This window comes from Rhinolophus ferrumequinum, chromosome 7 (genome assembly GCF_004115265.2).
Source record: "Rhinolophus ferrumequinum isolate MPI-CBG mRhiFer1 chromosome 7, mRhiFer1_v1.p, whole genome shotgun sequence".
Classification (NCBI taxonomy): Eukaryota; Metazoa; Chordata; class Mammalia; order Chiroptera; family Rhinolophidae; genus Rhinolophus; species Rhinolophus ferrumequinum.
In genome coordinates this window covers 54,588,717-54,616,625 of record NC_046290.1, presented here as the reverse complement: position 1 = coordinate 54,616,625, position 27,909 = coordinate 54,588,717, and the positions used below count along the sequence as shown (strand labels likewise).

General features: G+C 34.6%; 1 protein-coding gene across 1 annotated transcript in view; it reads left to right on the top strand.

Annotated features, from left to right (window-relative positions):
* Positions 1 to 27,909, top strand: part of EDIL3 (EGF like repeats and discoidin domains 3) — a 381,023-nt gene that overhangs the window by 229,141 nt on the left and 123,973 nt on the right. Inside the window, exon 5 of the mRNA XM_033111163.1 lies at positions 967 to 1,080. Within this exon, the coding sequence (XP_032967054.1) occupies positions 967 to 1,080 (114 nt within the window). The remainder of the gene's footprint in view (positions 1 to 966; positions 1,081 to 27,909) is intronic.

The following is a 27,909-nucleotide window of genomic DNA, read 5'->3' as shown; positions in this document are numbered from 1 at the left end:
TTGTAAAAAGGTTCAGAGAAAAGAGAGTTGTGGGAATAAAAGCAGAGAAGGAGTTCATTGGAGTACATGATACGAAGAGCAAGCCGTGGGGAGCAGTGTGTTTCCCCTGCCTACTTCACTAGCTCCCACAGAACCCAGCATGGTGCTGTGTAAGCTTAGAGGGAAGGATTTGGAAATATCAATGATTGATATTTGACTGAATTAGTCATTATTACTTTATTAATTTAAAATCATATCCAGTGTCTCTGTTGTCCACAATCAGCTTGGAAATTAGTATAATTTGCTGAATGTTTTGTATTTCATATGACTTTGCATCAGGTATAAAAATGGTATACCAAAGGTAAGTCCCTTCAGTCATTCTAACTTTAGAAACCCTTGAAAGAGATTAGGAAGTGATCATCATTTAAATTTATTACACTTTGCATGTAATGAGCTTTAGCTATTAAGTCTAATTTGCTTCTCATCGCATTCATCAAAGGCAAACTATTTAGAAACTAAAACATCTCTGTCAGTTAGAATTTTAATGAATTAAGATGAAATGAGACAGTGTTAATTGGCAGTTGTTGCTTCAGGGGAGGTTTCTAGATCTTGTAAGTGATACCAATTCATCCCTCTATCAGGATTAATTTGTTTGATTTGATTCTAAGGATACACTGAATATTTCCCCATACTATTCATATTTATTTTCAGACTGAAGAGTGATTTAGTTCTGTTGGTCCTTCATTTGGGTTCTCAATTCCGTTTGTGCTTGATTTAATTTGATTGTTAATTGTTACTAAATAGTTGATTTTAAGAAGCATCTGTATTATGGACTCAAGATACACACACACACACACACACACACACACACACACAAAGTAATAGCATTACTTAGACTTTCTTTTATTTGGAATGTCTAAAATCTTCTGTAACTAATCATGTTTTTCACCAATAATTCTCTTTCTCTGTTCTGTCTGTTTTCCTCAGACATAAATGAATGTGAAGCTGAGCCTTGCAAAAATGGTGGAATATGTACAGACCTTGTTGCGAACTATTCCTGTGAGTGCCCAGGTGAATTCATGGGAAGAAATTGTCAATACAGTAAGTTTTCAAATATATATAAAACTTTTATTTGTATATTCTCTATTTATTATGGAATCTGGTCTGAAATCAATATACTTTCCTTCCAGAATTCATAATTTATTGAAATAACACATTTCATATTAGTTGTTATATATATATATAACAACTAATATGAAATGTGTTATTATATATATATATTGTCTCCGGGTAGGTCTCAGTGCCTGGTAGGTACAGGACTCATCATTCTGTGGTCTGAAAGGAGGGCAACAGTTCCTCAGAGATCCAAGTGCATTTCTCTCAGGAATCCCTTTTTGGCTTTTTAGTATGTGCATGACCTACATTTTCACCAGAGTGGTTACTCTGGTTCAGACAATATATTCAGGGTACCCTAACTAGATAGCCTCTATCACAAATAAAAGGGAGAGATAATGCAGGATTCATGTTAAGTTGCCAACACATTAGTAAGACTTTTGCACACAATTTGTCTTCTTGGAAGCCTAAGACAGTCTTGAGATTATAGATCAAATGATAGGACAATAATTTACTTGAAGTGTTTACAAAGAAGCACAAAGCACCCCTTCTTCCCTAAAACAAACAAAAAACTAGGAAAAGGTAGTAACAGGATGATGTTCATGAGATGTGGCCAGAATTGGGCACAAATACTTACCTGCTAATAAGAACAATAATGATAGAGTGTAGTAATTGTTGAGCACTTACAGACACTTCATAGTGCTGCAGCTTTGATGTATAGTATACTGTTAGAGCATCACAACATTATGGGAATTCAGGAAGCAGATGCAAATGAGAATTCAGATGCAGAAACTGAGACACGTAGCCTGTGTGATGTGCCTGAGCTCTCACAGTAGTAAGTGGCAAGCATGATGAGATGGAATTCAGCATCAGGTCTTGTGATTCCCAGTTCAGAGTACTTTCCTCTAAATAGAGATGTCTCTTCAGATAGAGTTGAACAAGATGAACATGAAAGCACACTATAGGTCCTTCTCTCTCTCTCTCTCTCTCTCTCTCTCTCTCTCTCTCTCTCTCTCCCCCTCTCTCCCTCCCCCCCCCTTCCTCTTTAGCCATAGTAGCAATTTTATTTCTCACTTTCCTTCTCTTCCTTCCCCTTTGGCAATGGCAATTTACAAAATAAAATGGAAAATTTTTGAAGATTTTATTTGGGTTATAAATAAATAAAATTAAGATTTCGGGATGCTCATTACCCTATTCCTGAAAAACTTTTATTAAAATAATGAAATTCTCAATATAAAGAAATACCTTGGACTGGGAAAAAATTTTCTAAGCTTAAGAATAATTGGAAAAGGATATTGAGCATGAGTTGATGAAGCAGCTGCAGGCACAGATGGATGGAAGGAAAGGGCAGTCTGAGTAAGCAGGTTGACCATCCAACCAAATAGACCAATAGCCATGCAGTCAACTAATCTAGCAACGCTTACTATAAAACATTTAACTGACCATCCACTAAGTTAACTTAAATTCAGGTTCAACTGATCCTTTTCCTACCTTAGACAGAACTCTTTTATCCTTCTTTACTTTGATTCATGGGTCTTGAAGATGGCTGCCCAGTCAGCACTGCAAGTTGTGCTAAAAAGCAACCCCCAAGGTGTCTGAAAATGAACACTTTATTAACATGATGAAGAACAAAACACTGATGGCAGTGTTTTGACTACTTTACTTTCATGAAGCAAAAAGTGATATCTGGTGCCAGAATCAAGGCAGTACTGGAACTTTTGCAGAGTTTAAAACAATGTCTGGATAAAGCATGTCTAGGCCTGGCAAGGCCACCTTGGTCCCATGAGAGCACGAGGAGGAGGAGAGCTTCAGGAGAACTGTAGGGGACATGTCATGAGAATCCTACCTAAGGATGAGTGTCTCTGTGAGGTAGTCAAGTCCTAGCTCTTTGAGTGAGCTTAAGAACCGGTTTCTAAGGTTGTAGACAACTTCATCTCCCAGGAGGGAAGCCCTAGAGCTTAGAGTTACATACATGTCCTTGTCCCTCCTACTGACCAAGGAGCAACTGGACAGTCAGTTGTTTGCCTCCGTGCTGAAAATGAAAGATCTGGTTGTCAACTAGACGTGTAAAACAGTAACAAGCCTGTCCATCCTCCCTTCAGAGATTTGCTGAGATCACCACATCTGAAAATACCCATAAGAAGGAAGAACCTGATTGATTATGGAAGGATATGTTGAAATTGGTTTTGAATTTAATTGCCACCAGTTTGAGCCTCATGTCTTTCAGTCAGTTTTTTATATTTAATGAAATTCCTTGTTCTTTTTTACTTGGTTTTATATTTAAATAATATTTATACTTAAATTCAGACTTCTTTTTGAACATGCACGTGATAGCTAGGTGCCTCCCTAGCCATCATATGCTCTGACATTCTCCCACATAACGTTCTGTTCATCTTGGTGCCCCACCAAAAAGAGAACACTTATAATACACTCTAAAATACGTCCCTAATGGGATATTGTTTTTATTTGATTGATTTGTATAAGGTTGTAATAAATTAAGGATCCTGAGTCTCTGCATTGTCTAGGTTTCTGGGGATATGGTTCTGCTATTTTCTGTGGCTTCTTAGAATTTTTTAAAATTCAGAGTAAGAAAGTGCATTCTGCCACAGTGATGATTTAGGTGTACACTTTGAGAACTCAGAGCATTCACTCATGGCAGGACACAAAGAAACACTTGCAGGTTCCAGGCAGTGCCTGCTCTAAGCGGACTGAGGTTAGGACTTTCAGAAATACCATTACAGATTATAACCAATGTGCCAGCTTCTTTAGTAAGGTTGATAAACTTGCTTCTGGGTTTTGTATCATGTCCCACACGGGTATCATTAGGTCGGCTATGCCTGCAATTATGGTTGAGATGGCCTTTGTTTTGGAAGATCTTTCAGAGAGGGAGAATGATGGAGACTAACCACTGGGCAGGTCAGAGGACAGCTGTACTGAATTGCTATTATCCTGGTGTTCAAATCCACACTGTCTGCAGTCTAATCTCCTGCACTCAGATTTGCCTACCTTGTCCCACTTCTTTCTTATTTCTACTGATGAGTTAGTTAAGTACTGGTATAGTTTAAGATGAAATCATTCTCAACGCCCCCCAAAATAATATGTAATAGAAGATATTGCAAAGGAATACAATTGAATACAACAATAAATTATCTGTACAACTATAGTAAACTATAAAACACAATAAACTGGGGAAATATTTATAATAAACATGGAAGGCAAATATTACTTATCCTTAATTGTTGGTGTTTCTCAGTTCAATAAAATTAAACACAACAGAAAAAATATTTTAAAAAAATAAGAACATCAATAGAATCTTCCCACAAAGGAAGTAAATAATTCAATATTTATCGTATAATAGTTGTGTCTTCATTATCATACTTCTACATATTTTGATTTTTAAATAGACTGACAGTGTGTTTATAATCTGAAAATAATAATTATATTTCAATGAACATTTAATACTTAAAGATACGTGAAGAAAACACTTGACTGACCATATATCTTTCTCTGCTTCTTTCGCCCACCTGTATTTCTCCCCTCCTCTCATTTTGCAAGGGGAAACAGGAAGGTGAATGGCAGAAACAAATGGAAATATAGATGAATAGAAAAGGATGAATTGCTAAAGAGGAGCAGATGCTAGCGGGCAAACTTTAGAAAGACAATGGAAAATAAAAAGGAGAGACAAGGGAAAGTTATACCAGGCCTCCATGCTAACCATGAGGCTCCCAGGAAGCACACGCGCGTGCGTACACGGACACACACACTCACACACACACTTACACTCACAAACTCACACTCACTACAGAAGGAATTTGTCATAGGGAGAAAATTGTAAGTCAAAGGAGGTGAAAAAAGTGTTTTGTTTTCTTTTAAAGTTTACTAGGGTGACAGTTGTTAGTAAAGTTAAATAGATTTCATGTGTACAATTCTGTAAGACATCATCTATATATCACATTGTGTGTTCACCACCCAGAGTCAGTTCTCCTTCCATCACCATATATTTGATCCCCTTTACCCTTGTCTACCACCCGCCTCCCCCGTTACCCTCTGGTAATTGCTAAACTGTTGCCTGTGTCTATGAGTTTTTGTTTCTTCATTTGTTTGTCTTGTTCTTTGGTTGTTTTCAGTTTTATATCCAATGTATTGGTGAAATCATATGGTTCTCGACTTTGTCTGACTTATTTCACTCAGCATATATATATATATATATATATATATACACAATGGAATACTATTCTGCCATAAGAAAAGATGAAATAGTGCCATTTGCGACAACATGCATGGATCTTGAGAAAAGCGAGTTTTTTAAAGACACAAAGGTTCCCACTAGACAGTTTTACTTAAGAGAAGCCCTTCCTTCCTTCTGTGTATGCTCCTTCCACAGTCTGTTCTAACAGCCAGAGGGAACCTGTGAAAACCGAAGTCAGAATACATCACCTCTCAGCTCAGAATCTTCGATTGGCTGCTGATCTCAGGCAGTGAGAACTGCAGTCCTCCTGTTTCCTGAGTCCTGCAGGACCTGCTGTACTTCTACCCTACTCGCTCACGTCTCCCACTTCATCTCCTGGGATTATCATTTTCTTATGCTCCAGCCTTTCCTGGCACACACCTGGTACATTCTGGCCCTAGAGCATTTCCTTTCCTATTCCCCTTTTTCTGTAGTATCTGTTATGAATACTCGGGCACTTCCTTCATGTCCTTTCATAAAAGACATCTCCTCAATGAGGCTTTCCCTGACCTCTCCACCTCCCTAAAGCAACATGCCAAAACACTCACTCATCCCTTCTCTGCTATAGTTTTCCTCCTTAGCAGTAATCACTAGCATCATATGTTTACGTTTATATATTGTTTATTGACGAATACAATGGAGTATGTACTCCATGCGGGAGAGATTTACTGTTGTAATTATAATTAACAAAACAGGGCTGGCAAACAATAAGTGCTCAATAAATATTTCAATGAATGAATGAACTTAGCACTCTGAGTTCTTTAAGTATTGGGAAGATATCTGATTTCTCATTGTCTTCAACTACTATCGAGTTATTTTTTGCCCAAATTTTCCACTTTTAAACAGTATTCTAAGGCTGCATTTGCCAGTATAATAAACTATAATCTGGTGTATTAATTGGTACACAGTAAATGGTATTACCAGTTGAATCACTTTCCTTTGACTTGATAAAAACCTTTTATGATTCTATTTTGCAATGGGGTTATACCAATGGATTTAAAATAAGAGAGGTAAGCAAAGATCATGTTTTTCTTTCACTTCTGCAGCAAACATCTTGATAGTTGATCTTAGATCGCTTATTTATTTCTCATCCATATCAATCCCTAGACACATATGAATGCAAGATGTTTATGTTGAGGTACCACTTTAATAAATATTATATAAAAAATCTATGTGAGTTTTTTATTATAATGTATGTCTTTAATTAATATAGCTATTAAGCACTTTTACTTTGTAAGGGATACATTATATCCAACCCTATCTATTATGACGTGATGCCCAATTATGGGGTAATAATTGTTATTATGTAAATCACTTATTAAACATTTTCAATAATAATGCAATTATATGAAACACTAGTAACAAATGTTTCTTACTAATTGGCAAAAAATATGTCTATATTTACTACGGTGTTTCCCTGAAAATAAGACCTCGCCCGACAATCGGCTCTAATGTATCTTTTGGAGCAAAAATAAATATAAGACCCAGTATAATATAATATAATATAAGACTGGACCTTATTTTACTATAATATAAGACCTGGTGTTTATTATATTATATTATATTATATTATATTATATTATACCCGGTCTTATAGTAAGAACTGGGTCTTATATTAATTTTTGCTCCAAAAAAATCATTAGAGCTGATTGTCCAGCTAGGTCTTATTTTCGGGGAAACACAGTAATTATGTTTATAGGTAGCTTAAAGCAATAATACTTCTCATTTAAAGAATTTCAGTTTAGATTTTCAGGTAAGGTTCATACAACTTATCATTGACTTTGGCAGATCTCAGTTATTTTTTGGTTTTATTTTCCATTTATTGATTACATGAGATTTGATTAAGTTTGATTATTTTTTTAATTAGTTTCTTTTCATTGACATGTGAAAATAATTTAAATGTTTCCATAGTATTTATTATAATATTACAGCAATTCTTTTAATTAAAGTCATAATTTATATTTCCTTGCTACTTTTAAATAGTATACACTGAAGTGTTCAGACAGCCATTTTCATAAATAGCTTGAAAGGAAAATGAGGATGAACTGGAGTGGAAACCTATCCTCATAAGAACAGATATCCTTCACCATGTACATTTAACTGAACACGATGTTTAAACTGAAGTAAGTGCAATGAAAATTGATAGCACTTTAGTTAACTAATCTAAAAATAACTAGGATTGTTTTCAGTTATTGGGCTATGTGTCCCGTAATAGCCATATATAGTTCCCTCCTGGGTGTTTAAATGTGACCTGATTAAATTTCAGAAATGGCACGCAAATTCATTTTCATTTCTGACACTATTTCTGGAAATTAAGATAGCCAAGGGAGGTCTCATAATGCAATGTCTCCAAATTGTTCTGCCAAAAAATATGAAGACTTGGATGCTTTCAGAGGGTTGTGTTAAAAATGAAAACTAAAATCTTCAACTGCGGATAATGTTTCTAAATATCAAAATTATCCAGGTTTTTAAAAATTTAGTAAAATAATCTAGACAATTCTATAACCCTTTGCTTTAAGCATTGTATCTATAAAGTAATAAGGACAAAAGGTGATGATACACATGAATATATTTTGAAAACTGTAAGCATTTTCTTATCATTCTTTTTAAGCAACTATAACTCTTTAAACCTTCATTACAAATGAGCTAATATTTGTAAATACACAAATATATACAATAGATAATACGTAAAGGTACATATGTATTCTTTCTTTTGATATCAGTGTGTGCTGCCAAGTACACTTGTATAAGTGCAGGCTGAGTGAAAATTGCTAAAGCATTTTATAGATAAATAAATTATGTGATATATATTTTTATATGCTGAACACTTAGTTATTGCTTTTGCAAAGACAAATTTTTAAATAACTACAGTCACTCACCTATATCTTAATATTTTGTCACCAACTAATCATCATGTGATAATGTTGATGTTAATGTCCAAGACTTTTAATTTACCACATGCCAAGCACTGTCCTAAGGACTGTAAATATTAATTCATTTAATCTTCTTAGCATTCTTTTAGTAGGTTCTATTTATCTCTGGCTCAGTTTTATCGAGAAATCTGAACTACTGAGTGATGAAATAATTTGCGTCGATTCACATGGCTAGTAAACCGCAGAGAATGGCCTTAACCTCAGGCACTGCAGCGGCAGAGCCTGCATTCTGAAACATGATGAGCCTGCCCTTGTAGGATGAAAGAAACACTGTTTATTACACTGTACACTTGAAGAACTCTTGCACTTGAGAGAGTAAGAGGAAAGAGTACAGGCTTTGCATTTGAACAGAACGAGGGTTTAAACTTTTTTTTTTTTTTGGAACTGTATGCCTGAACAAATTAGTTGCCCTTTCTGAGCCTCAGAATTCTTATCTGTAAATGGAATTAATAATACTGTTTGGTTTATATTGATGGACAGAGTAAAATTAATAGCATATGTAAAGTACCTTGGAAAATACCTGGATCAGTCAATGTTGTAAATAAATAATTGCATAAATTAGAAAAACAGACTCAAGGACATTTAAGTTATTTGAAATGCCAACGTAGCCCACCTTTTATTTTCTTATAAATGTGTGAAATTTAAAATTTTTATTATATGCTCAAACAACTGCCTATCTTTAGTAACTGACTATGTACTTGACAAGTTGTGTAGAAGTCAGCTATAATGCCTTGCATATCATGTTTTATAAGTACATAACTTTAGAAAATCCTATGCTATTAATATAAAGTTATAAACAAATATTATTAGTCCAACCAAAACCATTATAGGAGATAGGAGTTTCTTTGGTTTATGAAATTACAACATACTTCTGAACCACGAATATTTAATTTCATTTTTTATCTATGTTTTTATGTTTGCAATTATTGTAAGCTGTCACCTTTATATGATCTAGTATTTTAGTGAATGGTGAACAGAAACTAACCATGGAATGAATAATTCCAGTATTTTCTTACCCTATATAGATGGTCAAAGATTATATGCAGTTTTAGACTACATAAAACTGAATTCCTATCCTGCTATATCCAGGAGGACATAGATTCAAAAACAAAATATAAAGAGAGTCTGATAAAAAATAAAAAGTTTTAAAAATAAGAGTTATTTATAAGGAGAATTAATGCACACATAAATATTTAATAAGAAAATTGGATAAGTCTGGTTTTATAACATAATGAATGTGTTCGGTTGTATGATCAAATAAACTAGCCACAAGTATTTATTGATTTTTTTTTCTTTACATAACTGTGTAGGAGGTTTTGAGAACATATATGAATGAATTCATTCATTCAACAAATCGCATCAAATAGTAGCCACCCTCTAGAGCTGGAGCAACAATGGTAATTAAAATAAATTCAGTTCCTACTCTCATGGTGTATACAGATGAGTGAGAGAGAAAAACAAGAATTATATAATATCTAATTATAAAACATGATCAGTGCCATGAATGAAAATAAGAAAGAACCATGACGGGTGTCTCTCCTGTTTGGGGGGTTTGAGAAAGTGACATTTGAGCTGAGATCAGAATGTATAGTAAGTATCACCCCCCCAAAAAAATGAATAAATACAAATTAAAAAGGAGTGTGGTGATAAGAATTTTGTGAGAAAGAAGATATGCTAAAGGACATACAGACCCTTTGTCCATAAGAATCTTATATTTATCTTAATATTCAGTGAATGAGTTCAATTGCTAATAGTCATCATGTGATGAGATTTTTAGGATGACCATTTTCATTTTAGGCCTTGACAATGTGGGGTGAAAACCAGTGGATGCCGAGCAATATTTATATATTAAAATCTATCTCATAAATTATCTTTTTGTGCAACCACAGGTCCTTTTAAAGCAAAATAGACTTGAACTTTTGTAAATATATCAATAAATCAAACAGAAACAGAGGAAAATAATTATTAGCTCTAATCCTATTTTTATTCCAGATAAAAAAAATCTGCTCTGTTTTAAAAATTTATAATGGCATGCTTTTGCAATGATTTTTGTCTTTGAAAGCATTGCCTAATATGAATTTAAGATTACTTTCTTTAAATACATAAATTAGGAATTAATCCAGAATTCCAATAGGACAGGAAAGGACAGTTAACCTCTGGCTGTCATCTTTTGTAAACATAATAAAAAAATAAAGAAATGAACTGGATTGATGAAAATTTTATATTCAGGGTTAATTGTATAATGTTAAATCAGGATTCATAATATTTTAAATCTACCCATAAATATATGCAGATTATAAGTGAAAATAACCATAGCTATGAATACTTGAGTATAGATAATTATTATAATTTCTCAGATTATTTTTTAAGGTATGACAATATATTTTTTAAACAGAAACAATACTGTGCAGCTATTTCAATAGCCCTCGAGGGAAGAAATGATTCCAACATTACTGTAGGGTGAAGTCTTTGCAACAATAAACACAAAAAATTGACTCAATGACAAAACCAAATTGGATTTTCTGTGTCTGACACAGAAGTTCCATCTTCAATCAGATGCCTCTGGGTATATTTTCCAAATGTTGCCCAACAGTTTTTTGGACAGGCATATCACACTTGAAAGTTCACCTGCTGTACCTTAAAATGATAACCTCATAAAGAAAAGACACACAAAAAATATATCTGCAAAACGCTGAAATAGACCCCTTAGGACTTCCTAAATACCTCTGACAAGTTGAATCAGATTCTCATTACCTGACAGTTTTGTATTTGATTGCAAATAATTACTGAAACATCCAGTAGGACCTTCTTGATTTTCAAATTATATCATTCCCATTATGTGCTAAACTGTGTATGTCCAGAGATTAAAATTTAGTCTTGCATTAATCTCCAGGCTAAAACTCACTCTACTATTTCCTGTTTCAAAGACAAAGAAAGAGGAAGTATGCAGAGATCAAGAGAGTTTGGGAACAAGATAATTTAATATCATCCTCATAAAATTTAGAATTGTAGTATATGATTGAAAAAAATATTGTTTTTTTTAAGACTGAAAACATTAGTCTTTTCAACCTTCACCCCATCCCTCACCCTTATAAAACAAAGGTGTGTTGGCAGTTGGGAGTAAGAACCCAAATAAAGTATGTATAATATAGCAATAAACCTTTCTATAAGGAAACTACTAGAACAAAGTCATCCTAGGCCTTTATAGTTGGAAGATGGTTAAAATATAATTCGTGGGCCAGTAATTATCTTCTACACATGTTTACATGACATTTTTGGTTTTTTTAGTGAAATTTTGTGTCTGAATATTGAAGTGAGACTGCAACGGTTATTTTATAATGGGGAAATTGTAGGCCCAAACGACAGTGGTTTCTGCTTTTATCACATCCACTGAACAGCAGAGATAAATGCTTTTCTTAAATAGCAGAATGAAAAAATGTAGACGATTCCTGATCTTTTACTAAATATGCACAATTTTGTATGATATCTTGAAATCCCAGGGGTTTCAAATAGTTGCAATATTATCGTACTGGCAACAATGGAGATAAGTTGGGTGGTGACACCAACTGCCATGACCCTAACTACAATTTTTAATCAAATCAACGGAATTGTAAGTTATAGCTTCCAATATTTTAAAACTCCCCATAAAGTATATAAGCAGAGAGCCACTTACGTATTTTGGATTTCATCTTCAAAGCAATCTTCTTCAACTGAAGGATAGGGGGCACAACAGATGTCTTTCCTGCATAGGCATATTAAATTGTAGGTGCAATTGGTACATCCTGTTGGGTAGTATAACTAGTAATTAAAATGCAGATGATAGCTCAGGGGAGTACTGGTAATAAAGATTTAGATTTGGAGATCAGATGAGAATGGTGAAGTGATGAGATTGAATGTTAGTGTCAAGGGAGAGAGTAAAAAGAGTAAAGAGCAAAAGATTGCTAAAGATAGAATTTAAGGCAGGTAAAGAAATTCTATCTGCAAAGGTACACAATAAAATAAAAGAATAATCAGAGAAATCGAAAGAGAATAAAGATTTAAAGAAAGGAAAAGAATGTTTCAAAAAGAAGCTGGTCAAGGAAATGGATACCAAAGGAAAGACGTTTTAATTTGGAGCCTCAAACCATTAATGGCCCTTAAATAATTGCAGTGGGTGTAGAAGAGAATGCCAGGTTGCAACTCTTCCAGACTGAGCAGGTGCTGAGTAAGAAATAATAGCCACAGACCCCTCCTCCCAGGTTATGGTACACTCTATTTTGAGCATATCTTAAACCCCAAAGAGCCATTAAAGTGGCCAAGGACCTAAAAATAAATTTCATAATAGTTACCTTAATAGCTTTATCTGGTCAATAATACACATTCTTTTTAGAGTTCTAAAGGGAATGGACACATAAAGTATCAACTTAAAAATAAATTGAACTTGAGGAATATGGTTCTATAAAAAGAAGTAGAGCCAGAGCAAAGTCAGTAAATCCAATACTAAAATTCAAGGAAAACAGGAGCAGGGACAGAAAATAAACTATTCTGACAAGAAAAATAGATAGAACTATAGTTATATAAGGAAGCCTATAAATACTCAGCACTATTATCTAACTACAAAACACCAAGAAATTGAAACTGCAGCTCTTAGCTCCAAGAAATCCAAGAATATTTGTGGAGGTTTGTTCAAAATAAAATTCACTTTATATTTTCTCCGGTATAGTCCAGCAGACTCACAATTTTTTAACCATCCATAAAACGACTCTTTGGTATATAAATATTGCCTCTTATCCACTGAGTAGTAACTAAATAATACCATTTTCTTTTCCATTAGAATTATTCCTGGATTCTACCATTGTTAATAGTTTTCAGTTTGATAGAACATGAACACTTTCCAAGAGGAATTAAGTAGTTAATGCCAAGTTTTTTCCCTAGGGTACAAGACCCTCCAGGGGTGGGTGGATAGAATTCAAGGTGCCTGTGTCCTTTGACAAATAAACAAAAATCAGATGTTTATTTTTACTAATGGCCACCTGAAAATTATAGTTTCCATCAATTAAAAATGTAGACAACAATAAATAGTAGTGCTAACAGTACCAATGATTTTGTCATTAATAGAAATCGGGTATCTTCATACCATATTATACTCATTACACATACCCAAAAATATAATCTATATTTTCACAAATACAAAATAATAATGGACCTGCCACCATGTCTATTATTTAATATGTTAATAGATAAGCACATATATTACGATACCACACATTTTTAAATTCTTTGATAATTACATTGTGCTTCCGTAAAAGTGCTGTTATGATAGGCCTTTAGGCTTTGCAGATTGATAATAAGGATCTTTAGTGTAGAAAAGGTTCAGAACCCTGAGTTAATGGCTTATTGGTTTCAAAAGATTTTTTTCTTTTCCTGCTGTATAATATGGATGAGGCTTTTAGAAATAAAGGTACTAATGAGCCATTTTCATTGAATGTCGCGTCCTGGCCTTTCTGCTGAGTATTGTTCTCTAGCTCCATGTATAAAAAACACTGTAAATAAAAAAGCAGAAGATGATACTATTAAGCCACATTTTTCTCTTTGTGTTTACAGAGGTTTTATTAGCAGGGTTGAGTTTTTCCTGAATCCATTGCTGCTTCTCACCAACGGTAGAGGTTTGGGAGGTTTGTAACCCTGTAGTGAGGTGAGGTATTCTAAGTTGCCTACGGACACTAACCTATATGTAAAAGACAAGGGAGAAGAGATAAACAGAAGAACATCCCTCCTGGCCAGGGGCTATTATCTAAAGGTGAGCACATTTAGTCTCCCTTGGACCAGGTCCTTTTCGATTTTCTTAAAATCAGTTATTTTCTATTAGAGGTTTTTAATTCATGTAGTTATTTGGGTTGCCAATACCATACACACAGTCGCTTTAGAAGAATGCAGCTAGTGTCTAAGTTAACCAAAAAAATGTCCATCATCCAGAATCATAGCATCAAATACAAAGTAAATGCTGATTACTCATTACCTAAAAACAAACAAACAGAAACAATCTGTTAACTTAGTGATATTTTCAGTTGGTATCCACATCAGTTTCAGAGCATCAAGATCAAGGTATCATCACTAAACACATAATTAAGTCGATTTTTGAATTTAGGTCTTAAATCAGAATATACTTGTATCTAGGGTTATTGTTGGCTGTATACACTTCCCAGACTGGTATAATCCTATCATTTACCTTTGTCTTCTTTCTTTAAGGGAGCATAAGTTTGCACAGATCTCTGGATGTCAAACTGGAATAAAAAATGGAAATGACTGGTCATCTAACAACCTAGATTTTTTGCAATATGACTGTGGCGGTAGCATTATGCTAGATGCTGAGACAACTATTGTCATTAATATTAAGACATTTGAAATATTGCTCTGTTGTACTTTTTTCTGGCTTTTTCAATTACAGGAAAAGTAGACCTACTTAATTTACCTCATTACAAGGGCTATTATCTAAATAATATGTGAACTACAACTATAAAGAAGGCCTATGTCCTACTTGGGCTTTTGTCTTCTTTTCTCATTCTCTTTTCATTCCTGTTTAAGGTCATGTGGTCTCGCATAGAATTTTCACTGTTCCTTGTGTTTTTAGGGAATGATGAATTTCATTTTCTTCTTTGTGTGAACGATGAATTTCATTTTCCTAATCTTTCTCAATTATAACAATATTTTACTTGAGGTGACTTATTTAATGAATAATAAGTAGTACTGCGGATTATAGAATGAAAAGGTTATTTATAATACGAAAAAGTAATCAGCTTATAATTGTACCTGAGAAGGAAAAACAATTAATTAATTTAGTGTCTCTTAACTCTTCTTCCTAGCATAGCAAAATATCAACTTTTTATACACATTTAACCTTTTGAGTATGCACATGTATTTTATCATGGGAGTTTAGGTAAGTTTATTCATTACACAGAACACTACAAGAGTCCCACAAAACTATTAACTGTTCTGGTGTTTGGTCTAGTCATAAAAAGTAAAACTATTTTTAAATATATATTCTGAGGGTGTTGGTGGTGGTGTCTGAAAAATATTACAAAGTAATATATGAAATTCTGTTTTATGATATGGGCAAGCCAATATCACAGAAAAAAAAAAAGTATTTCATTTTTCCAGTCTGATAATAAGGCCTCAAATTTTTGTGTCTCATATGACCTGTAAGAAGGAATTTTGTAGTGCTGGTTTAATTGTACCTATTGCAGGATTGCCTAATTGTAGTGCATTTGATAATAAATACCAGGAATAAGGGAACGGGATTGTTAAGAAGAAAAAAAAAAATGAAGAAAAGCACCCTTAAGAGAAAAATAAAGATAAGTCATATATGTTTCCTCATTTCCTCAATTCTAAAATGCATGTATTTTATTTAAACATATCAATATCTCTGACGTTGTGTACATCTTAAAGTCATTGATGTGTTAATGATACATAAGATAATGTGCACAATGGTTCATGATAATGGAATCTTTGTCTCCCTGAGGCTATTAACAATAAATAACACAGAAATTTAGGCAACATGGCCATTCAAAGAAATGTACCTCCAGTAGGCATTTACATCTAAGCTAAGCCATCCACATACTTATTTTTAAATCCATAGAATGAAAATATGGATTAATACTAAAACAAATGATGCATAAATTCAAGTTGTCCTGTTATATTTCCCATGGTGAGTGTGAATACGTTGCCATTATTTATGTCAGGCACATCTGTAGAAGACAATGTATTTGCCCTACCCAAATGTGGCGATGTGTTTACAATAATTCAAAACCAGTAAGATCATTGTACAGCATTTCATACACACACCCACCCACCCACACACACACACACCGCTTAATTAGAAAATAGGCATAATTATCAAGTAGTTTCTAGTGAGTATCTCTATAACAGATGATAGCATGTCTAATAGTCCACTTAGAAAACTTGATAAGAGGCTAATATCCAAAATGCGTGTACGTATATAAAGAACTCATACAACTCAACCAGAAGAAAACAAACGATCCAGTTAAAAAATGGGCAGACGACCTGACCAGACACTTCTCTCAAGAAGACATACAAATAGCCAACAGATATATGAAAAAATGTTCAACTTCACTAGTTGTTAGGGAAATGCAAATCAAAACTACAGTGAGACATCATCTCACAACTAGAATGGCTATTGTCAACATTACAAATAATAACAAGTTTTGGAGAGGCTGTGGAGAAAAAGGAATCCACATACACTGTTGGTGGGAATTTAAATTGGTACAGCTGCTATGGAAAACAGTATGGAGGTTCCTCAAAAGATTAAGAATAGAATTACCATATGACCCAGCTATCCCTCTTCTGGGTGTCTACCCAAAAAATCTGAAAACATTTATCTGTAAAGATATATATATATATATATATATATATATATATATATACACACACACACACACACACACACACTTTGATGTTCATTGCAGCATTATTTATGGTGGCCAAGACATTGAAATGACCAAAGTGTTCTTCCATAGATGATTGGATAAAGAAGATGTATGTATACACAATGGAATACTACTTGACCATAAAAAAGATGAAATACTGTCATTTGCGACAACATGGATGGATTTTGAGATTATCATGCTAAGCAAAATAAACCAGAGAGAAGAAGATGTGAAACATATGACTTCACTTATGTGTGGGATATAAAACTGAAAGCAACAAAGGAACAAGACAAGCAAAGAAACAAAAACTCATAGACACAGACAACAGTTTAGTGGTTACCAGAGAGTAAGGGGGGGAGGGAGAGTGGTAGAAAAGGGTATAGGGGGTCTAATGTATGGTGATGGAAGGAGAACTGACTCTGGGTGGTGAGCACACAATGCAATATATAGATGATGTATTATAGAATTGTACCCTCAAAACCTATGTTATTTACTAGCCATTGTCACCCCAATAAATTTAATTTAAAAAAAAAAAAAACTGTTGATATATCATTTGTTTTGAATGACCCTTTGTTTTCCTAAACACTTTTTGTTTGATTATAGAAGTAATATGTATCTAAAAAAGAACACTTGGAAAATACAAAATTAAAGTTTTTATTTCTTTTTCTTTTGAAATAGAGACCATTTTTTAAATTAAATTTATTGGGATGACAATGTTTAATAAAATTACATAGGGTTCAAATGTACAATTCTATAATACATCTTCTAGATGTTACGTTGTGTGTTTACCACCCAGAGTCAGTTCTCCTTCTATTATCATATATTTGACCCCCTTTACACTTTTCTAACATCTTCCCTCCCCGCTTACCTTCTGGTAACCACTAAACTATTGTCTGTGTCAGAGAAGTTTTTGTTTCCAATGGCTATGCTTATTCCATTTATTTATTGTTTCTTTAACTCTTTCTAGTCCATCTTCCCTATGTCTAGTTGACCAAATCCCATTTCAGATTTAAAGTTTTTCAAGAATCGATATTTTCTTCAATGTATTTTTTTCCTTGTCTTTGTAACACCTATAATCCCAGTGTGGGTAACTTGGACATTTGACAAACCCAGGCAGTTGAGTGGCTAAGATTGCTTTGAGTTTAGTAAGAATTCTTGAGAGAGACAGAGAGAGAGATTTAAAGTGAGGTGTTTGCCTTCATCAGTTTGATTAACATAAAAAATGGAAAGCAGATTATCAATTATTTAAACATAATGAACCAAGCACTAGATACACTTAATTCAAATTTAAACTGAATTTTTAAAAATAAAATGTCAGAAAAATTTTATAAAGTTGATCTTTTTAACAGTATATAATTTTTAAAAAGTGATTATTTTACATCCTTGTCACAGCCTTTCTACTCCCAGGAAAGTAATAATACATCTGTTTAGTTTTGAAATTCCAGGAGCTGGCCAGCCAAATAAATTTTCTACAAGACTGCTTTAATTACTAGCTGAAATGATTTTTTTTTTTCAGTATTCCACCTTAACCAGAGAGTGTTAAAAAAAGTTAAAACTTGCAAAAATCATGTTTTAGTTAATAATTCATGTCAATAATTAGTCATGCTTATGAGAAATTGGAGTTAAAACTGAATTTTAAAATGATTGCATGGTATGTGGAGTAAACATAATCAATTGACTTATTTTCCTCATGTTTACTCTTTAATTGTTAGTACAGATGATGATTCTTGAATCTACATTAAAGTGAAAATGATAGAAAAGAGCAAATCCAAGTTTATGTGCACATAAATGTTTAATTGTGCTTGCTTATTTGTTCTAAGGATTACTGTGCACTTAATATACAAAACTGTTGGAAACAAAAATTAACAAGTACAAAACAATCCTGGGTTAGGACACCAATATCTTGATAAAGTAATGGTAAAAGTTTTGGAAACTATACATACACTTTTACTTTTGTATCCTAACTTAGGCTAATATGATACCTCGATGCCAATTTCATGTTTGAAGATGTTAACATTGAAAACAATTGCTTCCACATTTTTATCCTGAAGCATTTTGTTAAACAGAGAAGAATGCCCGATGCCTTCATTGGCATTTTTATAAGTGAACATATAAAAGCAGTTCTTGCATCGCAGAGAAAAAACAAACAGCAAGAGAGGAAAATTGAAGATGTAGAAATCCTAGAGGTAGGTAGCCCACCATAGTCCTTTACCGTGGATCTCCAGTTATAAAATGATGCGAACTTTAGTTTCTAATAAGCTACTCCCAGCTGTATAATCACTTTGAATCTTAAAAGACTAAGGATTAGATGTTGTGCCTCTGCCTTGCACAAAGAAGAGGTTCAACAAATATGTGTTAAATGTTGAGTGAATAACAGTCAATATTGAATCTACAGTCCACAAGCCATCACAGAAACAACAGTGATGATGAACACATCAGTGAGGTCACTACTCTATATCTTTATAAACATGGTGCCTTTCTTGTCATTTTTCATCGCTTCTCACACTGCCTAAGGCATATGCAGCAAACAGAATGTCCCCAGAACACTATACCACAGTGTTTATCATGACGTTTTGGTAATAAATACACCTGAGGCCAAATCCTGGCTCTGTGACTTTGAGGGAATTACTTAAGCTCTCTGAGTCTCAGTTGCCTCAATTAAAATTGGGAGTGAAACTTATTTATGGGGTTATTTGGATGCTGAAATGCCTGACATATTTTTCTCTGCAATAAATATGTACAGACTTTATTTTTATTCTTCAGGATTGTCTGTGAAAGAATAGAAGAATCTATGCCTTTGGAGCAGAGAAAAAATTTCTTCTGAAACTGTCTCTTCATTTTATTTTTTTACATGGTGCTTCATAAGAAACCAGTATTTATGCATGGTTTTCTTATACCTCAAAATCAGTTCAGGAAAAGTCGGCTAGGTGCTAAGTGGCATTTCATGATTTTTTTTTTCCAGTACATCCCCTTTATTTGTTTGGAAATATGGGGAAAAAAATGAATATTAACATTCTTCTCACATTGATTGGAAAAAAAAGTCATGATGAAACAGAAAAGGTTATGCTGAAGATATGGGAACTGGGTATTATTCAATTTTGGGGGAAATGGTTTGTTACTTTACTCTCAGTTATAGACTTTAGGAAATGAGATTCCTTTGATTATTGCAAGAAAATTGCCGCCAGCTAAAACTTCATTTTCATTTAACCTAAAGATAGGATTACTTGGATATTAAATTGGGAGAAAAACTTGATTATAAAAGGAGCTTTTCAGAGTTGTAATCTGGTTTATCAAAGTGTTAATATGAGGCTTTTCCATAAGAGATCCCCATTTTGTACCACAATGAAAGTGCCTGCCAGACACAGACCTATTTTAAAAAGAGATTATTTAATTAGTAATTTTTATTTCCAGTGAGTCTGGCAACATACTGTGGGGAATCATTTACTTTTCATTCATTACAAGAAGGTATAGTTTATATTTCCCCCAGGCAGAGATTTCTATGACAATTGGAATGGTTTAGTGACAGAAATATCTGATAATGAATATGCTATTAAGGAGATGCCAAGTGACATGACATTTTGAACCATTTTCAGTAACTCTTTATGATTAATAATTTTGCTTATGTATGTGTTTTAATTTTTACTAAAGAATATTTTACATGGAAAATGGGAGTAGAAGTTCTCCTCTTTTACTTCCTGAATAACAATATTGTCCAACAAAAATGAACATTTAACTGGAAAACCACATAATACAGGATCTAATTTATCATTACATATCATAAATTTTAAAACAAGCAAAAGTTAAATTTCCTATTTTAATAGGCTGACCTATCTTCATTGTGTTATAAAACACATCTAGTATAAATCTCTTATGAAAAAGGGATAACATATGAAAAGCTGGCTTAGCTTCTACAGGTTTATAATAAAATTGTTACTCTGTTAAATTCTTCTAGAATGTTCTTTCTGTACAATTTATACAGCATCCTTTCTTTTAGTAGCTTTTCACTTGTGTTGTTTCAAAATCTATGTTGAATTTTCTCTCTCACAACTACCAACACCATTGCAAATATTATATGCAAAACCTTTGTGATACTTTCTTCTCTGGGAATGTTTGATTAGTAATTGTATTATTATTAGGAATTCATCTTCTGTCTCAGCTCTGTACTGAAAATGTTGGCAAAATATATATACATATATGTATTACTTTTGAAGGATAAAAAACAGTGGAGCTGAGGTTGTGACCTAGAGGGCTGAATAAAAATTTATTTGCAAGAATTTTGAGTTCCCTTTCCCAACTCCAATATTTCTCTGACTCTGAGAGCATTATCTATTTATCTTCTATATGACAAATATTTCTTTATTTCCTTATATTTTTAGGAGTGAATGCATAATGTAGATGTCTCTAGAATTCAAATAAACAAATCATCTACTATGCACTTCCAGGTTCCATTTTGCCCTTCATCCTTTTTTTACTGACTTTCCAAAGTGTTCTAGCATTAAATAGGGCTCGATATGCCGTACCTTACTATCTGCAATGACTTCCTGTAACTTCTTGGATTTCTTTTGACCTCTGGAACACTGAGTCTTCAGACTTGACCTGAGATAGTCTTCTGTGAGAAGAAAAGTATAACCGCATTGTACAGAACAAAAAGAAAAAAAAATACAAAAGACTAGATGGCTAATAATTGGATTTAGGACTATGATTTATTTCTCAAGTAAAATGAGTGTTTGACATGCCAATGATATTGCTTAAACAAAGCATCAGAAGTAGTACCTTGCAGGACTTACGCTGATACGCATTTACCAAAAAAACTTAAAAGATGTAAATAACTTGTAAGTGTGGAAATGTGTCTTCTGCACAGCAGTGTTTGAATATTTGCATTTGGTATTCAACTCACATTTCTTGAAGCACCTGAACCCTACCTTTAGCATTTACCTTGGCATTATACCTCTTTTAGCCGTGTAGGTTGATCTTTTGTTGGAGGCAAGAATACATAGGCAGATTTTTGAACTGCAAGCTTTTGACTCTACAGACAAATGTTTCATCAAACCATGTTGTTATCTTTATAGTTGGTAGAAGATGAATTGGGCAGTTTAAGTGGAAGTCTCATACAAGTTACTGAAATCTTGCCAGGATGCAAAAGTGCATTCAGCACTTGAAAAGCCTATATACTTTTCTCTTTTAAAGTACTGCATCTTAAGTAAATTAAAATGCACTCTTTCTTTTGTTTTATAGCAATGCCGTTTACTATGATAGGATGGTAATCTAATTAGATTTTGTTAACTTTTGTGAATTACCAATTCACAAAATTTTGGCTTTTGAATAGTAGATCCATCGGTGCTACTATTTAAATAACACTAACATCGCCACTGCATCAATATGCTAAAAAATTCGCTTTGGGAAATATTAATGGACAATTTCCTATTATAATTTAGCTTATTCATGGGTTTCATTTTTCCCTGAATTCAAAACAATTAATTTAAACTGGTAATATATCATAATTGACTTGAGATAACACAATGTGAAGAAATGCATAACCACATTTAACAAGTAAATAGCTAGATAGCTGATAATTGAATTTGTAATTTTATGAATGCTGATTTTTATCCCAAACACATTTGCCCTACCTCCAAGAGCTAATTCTTACATATTTCAAGCATTCCAGCATACCAAAAAGTGTTTCTGATTTTAACATCCACCCAATATGTTGAATTCTTAGGGTGATCATGTCTACATCCTGAGGATTAATTCAGTTTCGGCAAAGAAGGGAAAATAATTCCAAACTAAGCAATGATTTTTAATGTACTTATCCCACAACATTGAGAATTGATGATTTGTAAGACACTCTGTGAAGTGCTTTGGAAACATACATAATGCAAAGGTGCCGGTTTCTACCTTTAAGTGTAATATCTAAAAGAAAAAAATATGCACAAATTATTGTTTTTCATGATTTATCTTAGACACCTCTGAGCTTTCCGATATGGAAAAATAACAGAATACAGTTTCTAACAGGATGGGGAAAATTCTTTAGCGGCCACAATTCACAGAATCAGACTTCAAGATTGTAAGGAAAATTAACATTTATCTAGACTAAGCAGACCATCTGATGCAAAGACATAGTGTTTTCTGTGAGGTACACATGCATTTTATGGGCAATCCAAATAAGCTGAACTAAATTTTGAAAACTATTTTGATGATTTTGTAATTACTGTTTCCTTAAGCAAGGATATCCTGGCCATATGTCAAGTTATGCCCTGATGCAAAGCAGCAATCTCTGTGTGTGGAGAGAAACACACATCACCAAATGGGATTTTCACTCTAAATCCTTTAAAGGTGATCAGTCCCAGTGCCATGACAGGAGGCTGACACCCCAGGGAGTGCTCCATGGAAATGTGTGAATGAGCGAGTGAACGGAAGGGTGCATTGTGCGTGTCCACCTTCACATTCTCACACTGTGTCCGGGGAGCAACTTTGCCATCCAGTATCTCTTACAGCCAAACCACGATATCCAAGCCCTCTACCTGAGATCAGCCTTTCTTACACTTCTGTCTTCACTCCCTCCCTTGTCCCCTTTCCTCTGACACCACTCCCCAACACCAGAAAAATGATAGCCTAAGAGAAACCAGCACATACAGGGATGTGGGGGTGGGGGGGCTTAGGTGACAAGATTCACAAGAAAAACATCTTCAGGGCTCCTTTTGACCCGTGGACCACACTGTGAGGAATAGTGGCTTTGCTCTCTCCCTCACCAATTTAGAGCCTGGTCTCAAGGCAACTCTAAAAGAGAACTAACATTAGGAATAAATGAAAGGCTGTGGTCCAAGCGGCACAGTTCATGCTTGAATCAGCATTAATTTCTGCAGTATTGGAGACCATCAGTAATCCACTAGCCAGCGCTTGTGTTCAGCACAATTTTCATACTAGGCTAAGCACCAGGGAGAACTCAGGCTCCCCATGAGAAGACAAGATGCTCAGAGAAAAAGAGGACTGGAGATGGTTAAAGGCAATTTGTTTTTAACATGGCTTTCATTTGAAATCCTTTCATTCTGACAATTCTGGATACTGAGATAGAGCAAATGAAAGCAGCACCTTCCTGTTATGGATTCAGTCGTGCATCTCACTTATTTTGAAAGCCTTCATCAGCACACTCAACAAAATGTGAGACATCTTGAGGCTCTGCTTGCTTGTCAGCTGCGAGATCAATAAAACACAGATGCTGCTCTTCACCACACTCCAGAGAATGTTTGCAGAGCGAGAAGGACTTCCCTTTGGTGACAGCGGAGAATGCTCTGGGGAGGGCACGTGAGGCTTGGCCCCAGCTGGCCCAGCTGTTCTCGCTCAACCTTCCTGGTGAGATCACTCTCTTGCTCATTCTGAAGAGTGGAGCCTCATGTCAGAAGGCATTTCTAGGCCACTCAGACAATGCAGACAAAGCAGTTCTTTTAACTGACGATATAAATGATGCCGAAAAGCCTCTGGTAATCGATGTTGATTGGACTGATTAATATAGGATTATTGTTAGACCTGCCAAAAGCAAGCATAATATCAAAGATGCACAAACACAGATCTAATGATCAGAAATGATACTGCCATATTCTGCTGCTATATTCGGCACTGATCAGCTTGCCACTGGACCCACTCTAGGGGTAACTGTGGACAATTCCAGAAAGACCTGGTCTCTGAGTGGCAACTAGTTGAAAGAGGAGTAAATCACGTGACTGTCAGTTTCCTTTTTTTCTTACTCAAGAAGTTCCCTTCCTTTTCACTCAGCATCTGAACAATTTCTAAAGGCCTTTGTATCAGTGTACTCTTGAGGGAATAGGTAAAATGATTTTCTTCATTTAGAAATGAATTCCACAAATAGAATGTTACAATGTTAGCTGTAATTTTGATTGTTTATTTACTTTTCATATTTACTTCAAAGTTAATTTCCTCTACAATTATTAAGTGTCTGCTAAGATTGAGGCTTGCTTCCGGATTTAATGAGGGATGTAATCCCAGCCAAAGGGGTTGCAGTTTCGTGGTACGGCAGCTGGACACACATAATACACATGGATGAGTGGAGGGGCAGGGATGTTCTGAGTATGGCTTGAGTGTAGAAGCAGGTTTTCACTTTTCAATCCTGTCCCTGAAGCCTGGTTGATGTGACTATAGTTCGCCAGTTTCTGCATTAGCAGGTCGGACAACAACAGGCCCCCAAAATTCATTCTAGCAACAAGGATAATTTTTGATAAGATTTTAAGGGAGAAATTAGAGTCAGTGGAGCGATTTGTGAGACATAGCCCATGCCAATTAAAGGGAGCTCTATCTTTGCTGTCTGTCACCTTTGAAGACACTTCATTTCTCTCCTCCACCCTGTGTCTAATTATTACTAGCTCTGCAAAACCATTTTGCCTTCTAAATAGGCCTTGAACTCTTCCATTCCTCTTTCAGACCTGCATCATTTTTCACCAGGACAATTGTGATATTTGGTGTAGTTTGTCCCTTCTTAAAGCTACCTCCCACAGTACAGCAGAAATGATCCATATCAAATGAAAATGTAACCACAGTTAGAATCCTTCAAAAACTCCCTCCACTGATTAAATTGTGTTCTCTCAGCAAGCTCTTCAGCAAAATAATCTACATCTCTCTACTTCTTCTCATCTTTAACCGTCGCTCCATGAACCCATCTTGGTCTAATAATATGGTCCTGCGTCTACTGCCCTAGTTATACCAGGCCGTTTCCTGTCTCTGTGTCTGTCCCCCTTTCCTAGCTTCCACTCTTTTCCAGAAAATCCTTCTCTGAACCCCAGACTGGGTTATATTCTCTCTTCCAGTCTCCCACTGAATCCTGTGCACCCACCATCACATACTATATGACAATGTTTTTGTTTCTCTGGGTGTTTCTTCTACTGGAGTGAAAGCTCTGTGAGGAAGCCAGTACAGTAAAACTAGCAGAGTAGCCAACTCCTGCCTTTCACTCAGAGATCAGATTTAATGTCACCTCAAAGAAAGATCATCTCTGTTCACCTGACACACCACTCGATTTGCCCATGTTTCATTCTTTACTTACCTCTTTATGGCATTTTCTTATTTATTTGTTTGTCTATAGTTTGTCTCCCTACTAGAATATGAATTCTGAGAGCTGAGACTTTTTCTATCTTGTTCATCCCTGCATCTCCACTGCCTAGAAAAGTATCTAGTAGATAGTTAATCTTCAATAAATACGCATTTTTTCAAAACTGAGTTAAATGAATTGGAGGGTGAGTGGATGGATGGATGGATGACTGGATGGGTACGTAGTAAGAGGTCATTAAATTACTCAGGACTGAATTAGCCTAGCCATATTAGATAAGCAGTATATAAGCCAATAATGATCACAGGTTAATTTTTTAAATACCTTTAAAGGGATACCATGATACCTCAATGTTGATTTCTGTGATTCATTGCCATAGGCTGTCACCTGCTTTTTTAATATATCTCAGTTTGTGAAAATTGTCATATCCTGAATGTCACTAGTGGTATTCTGCATTTCCTTCATGTTAAATCTCCTATCCCCTTTTCTATTATATGTAATTATGCATCTCTCATATAAAATCACAGCAGAGGAAAAAGAACCAGTGTCAACCTTTGAAGAATTACTGAATTCTTCAACTTATCAGTTAATATTATTATCTGTTTGTGCAGCAGAGTGTTTGGCTTAAATTCCAGACTCACTTTTCCAAATTTAATTTCCCTCCTCACAAGTTTCCTCATTTATGAAATAGGCATGATAACCTTTTTTTCCTTAAAATTTTATTTTGACTATGTGAGGAAATACGTGTGGGTACTCTTTTCAAACTTCAGAATGCTCATCTAATATTGTTTTCCATCAAGTATTATTTCATATCCTTCCCTCATTTATTGATAATAATAGCATTGTATAGCTCCATATTATCTTTCTTTTACCATCTTATTGTTCTCTGCTTAAGGTCACTTAATCTTAGGTGTATAATTATTTGCATTCTGAATTGCAATTCCTTCATTAGTTTTTATAACTGTTGAATTTAATAGGACATTGGGGAAGTGGATAGTACAGGCAAAAGGAAATTGGATTTTGAACCTTTTATTATGATGACATCCATTTGATTGTGGTCCAAATGATTAGTGAAGAAAAGCTGCTGTCGTGACAACTTTCTACTGTGAAATAAAGTATGAGACTTGAATTTGCGTATGAGTTTGCTGTTTGGGAAAAAAGACCCCAAAACCAATATTCAGCACATATTTATTGTGCTCTTCCTGTGTAGAAGCCACCGTGAGCATCTCAGGATGAAACAGAGTAAAGACCCAGAGCCTGCACTAAGGAGCTTTTAAAGGCTAGCATCGCTTCAACTCTGAAGAGACATCATATATAGCTGTTAGAGTTCCACTGACTCTATATGTGATGTCAGAGGGGTAGTAGATTGGGGGAGGAGGGTTATCACCTTGTGAGGGCTATAAATGTCTCACTATTACATTGTTTTGTACACCTGAAGCTAATAATAATTTTTTAAAAACTGAAGAGAAACATGCTAGTGACCTTACAGAATCAAGATCATTGTTTTTGAACAATGTATAATTACAAAGGCAGAGCACTTTTTACCTTGCATTGCCTCACAGCTGGTGAATTAAGTATCATCATAACCCCAGTTTTTAAAATAAGAAAACTTGAGGACCACTAACCAGTAAAGAAGTAAGCTGATAATGTCTCCCTGACTCACGCTTCATTCAACAATCCCCACAAAGTCATGTTTCCTCTGGTGGGCTTTATTGGTTTGTAGTACACAGTATGCCCATGAATGTTGTAAATGTTTATTTTTTAAAAATGGAATTGAGGACCTAGTAAATAAATACAGGAATCATAAATTGAACATCACAGCAGTGAGATAGCTGATGTGAAAATCCTTTGTATGACTGTGAAGCTCTATATAAATACAGCATGTCAATGTATATTTTTGAATTGTATTTTGTTTGAAAAAATGACTAGTGAGGACATGACAAAGATTGGGAGCCTCATGGCAGAGTGAAAAAAAATACATGCAAATATATATATTTTTTAATTGCTGATTGGTATTTGGCTTAGATGATCATGCAACATTTCATGGCCAATGTGTTTGCTGATATGTTAGCTCATAAGGGGAAGTTGGTTGGTGAAGTAGATGTACTAAAGAATGAGGTTTGAGGTCTAATCACCTTTTTAAAAAGGTTGCAAATTCTGTGAAGATGTCCAATTCAG